The sequence below is a fragment of the Sinocyclocheilus rhinocerous genome, unplaced genomic scaffold (assembly GCF_001515625.1).
Source record: "Sinocyclocheilus rhinocerous isolate Xijiao unplaced genomic scaffold, SAMN03320098_v1.1 scaffold154, whole genome shotgun sequence".
Taxonomy (NCBI): Eukaryota; Metazoa; Chordata; class Actinopteri; order Cypriniformes; family Cyprinidae; genus Sinocyclocheilus; species Sinocyclocheilus rhinocerous.
The window spans coordinates 439,511-445,881 of record NW_015659335.1 but is presented as its reverse complement, the minus strand read 5'-3'; the positions used below and the strand labels follow the sequence as shown (position 1 = coordinate 445,881).

Below are 6,371 nucleotides of genomic sequence, written 5' to 3'. Positions count from 1 at the left end.
ACTAAATTCTAAATTAAATATAGATGAATCCTTAAAGATACAAAAGTTATTGACTTGCTCTTTTTTTTCTTTTGTTGTTTGATTAACAGACATCACAGCAGCTGGTTATTAGGTTATTTTGGCTGCTTTAAGAGCTGCGGCTGCTGAACATGACGTGGATCTGACACGCATCATATTTTCTCACAACTCTTTACCTTTTCTGACCCACTTCAGGTCTTAAAGTCTCTACTAATGAGCTGACGAGTTGAATCGGGTTAGATGTTAGATGAGGAGACTTTAATTGCCTTTTTTGGTAACTTTGTGACTTAACTGATGACATAACTATGACATTGCATGCTCGCAGTTTCATTTGCGCATTAATATGATGTAGCGCTTTAATATAATGCAGCGCGTGCTGCCATATTTGTGTGTGCAATTGAAGAGCATGTGCTACGAGCACAGTATAACAGCTATATTGGTTTTTACTGACATATGACAAAATCTCATCGGACTGCGCAGTTCACTGAAGCTCCTCGTCACTTGTACCTTTTCCGTGCTTGTTTGACTAGCGCCTGGCACTGAGGTGAAGTTGGAGTGCGCGTCTTAAAGTCTCCTGTTTGATGTGGTCATAAAGACGTTCTGCGTCTAAATAAACGCAATTCTTGTCTAGAAAATAAGAGACAGAAGCAGCAGTTAGGTACTATGTGTTTAGTGTGTTCATGCTGAATTGCAAAACACATTTTCTGCTTTCAAGGTGGGATTAAAGTAGATTCAGAGAGTTTATGCTGCCTTCGATATATAAATAGTTGACAAAAAAAAAAAAAAAACTTTTGCCTTCGTTAGATCACTCAAATTAGTCCTGCAATTAATGGAATCATGCAATCATTATTAAAATGAATTAACTTAATTAAAATTATATAATAAAATAGAATATATATTAATATAATGCATGCATAATTAATCTAATCATATATTTTTTCTTTTATGTCTGTGTTTAGAGAGAATGACATCACTGGGGTGTTGGACCACACGTTCTGCGTTGAACACAATGCATACGGAGAGATCATTCAGCATGAGCTCAAACCCAACGGCAAGAGCATCCCTGTCACCCAGGACACCAAGAAGGAGTATGTGAGGTGAGTGAGGACTTCAGCTGCTTTGACCGCTGAACACCTTCCTCCTCCCTGTCTAATGTGTCTCTGCAGATGTCATTAGGGCTGTTCAGACTGCAGGCAAACCTGATTTTTCTCAGATCAGATCTTTTCAGGCAGACTGTCCGCACTATTAATTGCAAGTGATCAAATCAGATTTGTGTGTCCAGACATGACCAACCTATCTGCATGCATTGCTTTGCTAATGATGTAGACGTACCCATGTATGTGACGAGGCTTTCAGAACCGATGCAGGAAAAGCGGAGGTGCATCATCTCGCTCTCCAAATAAGCAAAAAAATGGAGTAGACTAGCATATATTGTTTTGTAGTCAGGGCTGGTTTCAGCTTCGTTTGAATACAGTATGAATACTTTCGGCATTTCTGTCCCTGGTTTTGATGTTATCATTGTGTGTCATGTTAAGAGTGATGCAAAAGACTGTTTAAAATCTGATTTGAGCAGCCAGAGTGCCCAGACTTTTTACTGATCTGTAAAAATCTGATTGGAATCAAGTTTCAAAAAACTTTCAAATGTGGTTTGAATCAGATTTGGGGAAGAAGAAAAAAATGTAATTTTAACGTTTTTTTGTTTTTTTTTACTGTCCAGGCTTTCAAAACCCCATCTGGATAATATCTAGATATGCAAAACAATCTGATTTTTTTTTAACATAGCCTGAACATAGCCTAAGTGTCTTGTTCCTGCTTTTGCGCAGGCTGTATGTGAACTGGCGGTTCCTGAGGGGCATCGAGGCTCAGTTCCTGGCCCTGCAGAAAGGCTTTCATGAGGTCATCCCACAACACCTACTCAAGGCGTTTGATGAGAAAGAGTTGGAGGTATGAAAACAAATACGTCCATTTGCTAAAATAAATCCACTTCAACCAGGCAATCGACTTGACTTCTTAGCTCATACTTCAGTCTTGATAAATGTGTAATGGAGCATATTTTTAGTTGCTATTTTCGCTCATAGCCATGAGCAGTATCAGAGCATGGTTAGGGATTCAGGTGTGTCTCATACTTTCAGCTTATTGTGTGTGGACTCGGGAAGATCGACATCAATGACTGGAAGTCAAACACCCGTCTGAAGCACTGCACACCTGACAGTAACATCGTGAAGTGGTTCTGGCGGGCCGTGGAGTCGTATGATGAGGAGAGGAGAGCCAGACTGCTGCAGTTTGTCACCGGCTCCTCCAGAGTCCCACTACAAGGATTCAAAGCCCTGCAAGGTACCTGATGTCCTTTAGCATGAGTTTCTCTTTCAGGATCTGGAAAGGAAGCTATACGTATAATCATCAGAGTTTGGTATAATGCATTACTGCATTCTAATTACTTTTCCTGATAACGCAGTAATATAATGAGTTACATTTGAAATGTATGTAAATTGATTACAGTTACTAATGTCAGTAAAATTACGTTACTTAAGTAACAAATGCAGTGTTAAGAAAAAACTATGACGTAAATGCATTTTAAAATCATGTTTTGCGCGTCAGTATGCCCTTTAATAAATCACCGGAGAATACGAGCTAAAATGCAGACAAGTCGTACAACTCTTAAATGCAATGCAATGAAATAAAATTAAATCATATTTCAAAATGTTGCACTTGATTTCACATATTTTAGTTTGGGAAAAGTCCAACTAGTAAAATACGTACACGTTTATGGCACAATAACACTAATATAAGTAAGAATAAATGGCTTGTCAGAAATGATCTCCTCCGCTACTCAAGCCACGTGTTGCGTTCTTCTTCTGAGGTAAATTGTCTTATTCCTCTCAGCGTTCTCTTCCAGAAACGAAAAGTATCCGAGATTAACTTGATGAATCTTCAGGCTTTGTTTACGGAGGTTATGTGGGCGTTTACAGGCTCGCGCGTCTCACGTGGATGATTACCGTATGAATAGCGTGCGCTGCTCGTGGGCGTGATCACATTACAGATAATGAGCTCAGATGGGGAAAAACTGGACGTTGCGTTGGTTTCATGCGGATTACTTTATCAGAAAATATTTGTTTTAGACATGACTGACTTCATTTAAAAATAGACACTTGAATCTGTAGATTTATCTCTCATGTCTGTGTGTGAAGTATTCGCTGAGTTTTGGTTCATTTTAGTGATGCATTTCAGAAAGAAATTTGTGAAGACTGAGACGACAGAAAGTGTACCTTGTTTGTTTTCTTTATTTTACAAAAGCACAATGTTTTGTTGATATTGTGAGTGTACACAAATAGAAGTAGACCCTTCACAGATTCAAATGATGTATTACTCTTATCTGTACGATCAAAGATGACAGAACATTATATATTATATATGCATTTATCAGGAAAAAATGCAAGTGATCATTCAAGTTGCTGTTTCGATACTTAAGAAATTTTTCAGTCAATATTAAATTACTGAAAGAACTATGAGTTTTATTTTGTAGTGTTTTTTAGGTTTGGTAACTTGAAAGTAAAATAATTAGTAATCTGATTATTTTTTAAATGCAGTAATCTGTAATGTAATCAAATTGCAATTAATTAGTAGTAACAAAGTCCTTTTAAAGGGGTCATATGATGCTGCTAAAAAGAACATTATTTTGTGTATTTGGTGTAATTAAATGTGTTTATGCGGTTTAAAGTTAAAAAAACACATTATTTTCCACATACTGTACATTATTGTTTCTCCTCTATGCCCCGCCTTTTTGAAACGCATCGATTTTTACAAAACTCATCGGTCTGAAACTCTTAACTTTTATAAAGAATATCTCTTTGGATTTGAGACTTTAGTCTTTGCAACTTTACAGATCTTCTTTATGCACCAAGAGCTTGTAACACTCCAAAGAGAAAGGAAAAAATGAAATCGCATCATATGACCCCTTTAAGACAAGTCATGTCACCCTGCGGCCATCTTTGAAACGCCTCTCGGGCATGCAAGTGCAACTCCTATCTCTTTGAATTGGGAAACATCAAATTCTCCAAAACTGTTCACTAAGCTTACTATTAAGTTTCATATTTGAAATCACCAAAGAAATCTGACAACAACTGTGTCATAAATGTTGTTACTTTTGCTCAAATAGCGTTATAAAAAGCTTATTTTCCAGGTTAGATCAGCCAGTGTGCATGCGCAGTCCTAAGCGTTCATCTCAGAACGCTGACTATTTCTATTGCAACCGGGACTTCTAACGGCAGCTGCAGTGACGCGCTGACTTTGCAGATTAGCGATTGGCTCTTTCATTCAGAAGGCGGGGCTTCATGCGGTTGAGCGGCCATATTGAGCGTTGCATTTTTCCCCATTCAAAACTATACGAGTGACATGTCTTGGGTATTCTATAGTCTTTGGTAGTAATTAGTCATTTGTAGTGGATTACTTTTTTTGAATAACTTACCCAACACTGATAATCATACATACATGTTTGTTGTAAAATGCTTGATGATCCAGGTGCTGCTGGACCACGTCTCTTCACCATCCATCAGATCGACGCCAGTACCAACAACCTGCCAAAAGCACACACGTGGTGAGCACATCTCTACAGACTTGTGATCAACCAATATGTTTTTTTTCAAAGGAGAGAGAGCAGTGTAGTTAAAGCTCAATATAATGAAAATATATACAGTATCTCACAGAAGTGAGTACACCCCTCACATTTTTGTAAATATTTTATTATACCTTTTCATGTGACAACACTGAAGAAATGACACTTTGCTACAATGGAAAGTAGTGAGTGTACAGCTTGTATAACAGTGTAAATTTGCTGTCCCCTCAAAATAACTCAACACACAGCCATTAATATCTAAACCGCTGGCCACAAAAGTGAGTAAACCCCTAAGTGAAAATGTCCAAATTGGGCCCAATTAGCCATTTTCACTCCCCGGTGTCATGTGACTCATTAGTGTTACAAGGTCTCAAGTGTGAATGGGGAGCAGGTGTGTTAAATTGGGTGTTATCACTCTCACTCTCTCATACTGGTCACTGGAAGTTCAACATGGCACCTCATGGCAAAAAACTCTCTGAGGATCTGAAAAAAAGAATTGTTGCTCTACATAAAGATGGCGTAGGCTATAAGAAGATTGCCAAGACCCTGAAACTGAGCTGCAGCACGGTGGCCAAGACCATACAGCGGTTTAACAGGACAGGTTCCACTCAGAACAGGCCTCGCCATGGTCGACCAAAGAAGCTGAGTGCACGTGCTCAGCGTCATATCCAGAGGTTGTGTTTGGGAAATAGACGTATGAGTGCTGCCAGCATTGCTGCAGAGGTTGAAGGGGTGGGGGGTCAGCCTGTCAGTGCTCAGACCATACGCCGCACACTGCATCAAATTGGTCTGCATGGCTGTCGTCCCAGAAGGAAGCCTCTTCTAAAGATGATGCACAAGAAAGCCCGCAAACAGTTTGCTGAAGACAAGCAGACTAAGGACATGGATTACTGGAACCATGTCCTGTGGTCTGATGAGACCAAGATAAACTTATTTGGTTCAGATGGTGTCAAGCGTGTGTGGCGGCAACCAGGTGAGGAGTACAAAGACAAGTGTGTCTTGCCTACAGTCAAGCATGGTGGTGGGAGTGTCATGGTCTGGGGCTGCATGAGTGCTGCCGGCACTGGGGAGCTACAGTTCATTGAGGGAACCATGAATGCCAACATGTACTGTGACATACTGAAGCAGAGCATGATCCCCTCCCTTCGGAGACTGGGCCGCAGGGCAGTATTCCAACATGATAACGACCCCAAACACACCTCCAAGACGACCACTGCCTTGCTAAAGAAGCTGAGGGTAAAGGTGATGGATTGGCCAAGCATGGGCATCCTCAAACGGAAGGTGGAGGAGCGCAAGGTCTCTAACATCCACCAGCTCCGTGATGTCGTCATGGAGGAGTGGAAGAGGACTCCAGTGGCAACCTGTGAAGCTCTGGTGAACTCCATGCCCAAGAGGGTTAAGGCAGTGCTGGAAAATAATGGTGGCCACACAAAATATTGACACTTTGGGCCCAATTTGGACATTTTCACTTAGGGGTGTACTCACTTTTGTGGCCAGCGGTTTAGACATTAATGGCTGTGTGTTGAGTTATTTTGAGGGGACAGCAAATTTACACTGTTATACAAGCTGTACACTCACTACTTTACATTGTAGCAAAGTGTCATTTCTTCAGTGTTGTCACATGAAAAGATATAATAAAATATTTACAAAAATGTGAGGGGTGTACTCACTTCTGTAAGATACTGTACATAATAAATAAACACAGTACACATACATATATTATGTAAACAAAAACTTTTCT

At 39.9% G+C, this 6,371-nt stretch overlaps 1 protein-coding gene across 4 annotated transcripts in view; it reads left to right on the top strand.

Annotated features, from left to right (window-relative positions):
* LOC107723598 (E3 ubiquitin-protein ligase SMURF2-like) overlaps nt 1-6,371 on the top strand; it is a 65,859-nt gene that overhangs the window by 55,912 nt on the left and 3,576 nt on the right. For all 4 annotated transcript variants that reach the window (XM_016532299.1, XM_016532298.1, XM_016532297.1 and 1 more), the window contains 4 exons: nt 978-1,115; nt 1,842-1,962; nt 2,151-2,352; nt 4,537-4,612. In XM_016532299.1, coding sequence (XP_016387785.1) covers nt 978-1,115; nt 1,842-1,962; nt 2,151-2,352; nt 4,537-4,612 — 537 coding nt within the window. The remainder of the gene's footprint in view (nt 1-977; nt 1,116-1,841; nt 1,963-2,150; nt 2,353-4,536; nt 4,613-6,371) is intronic.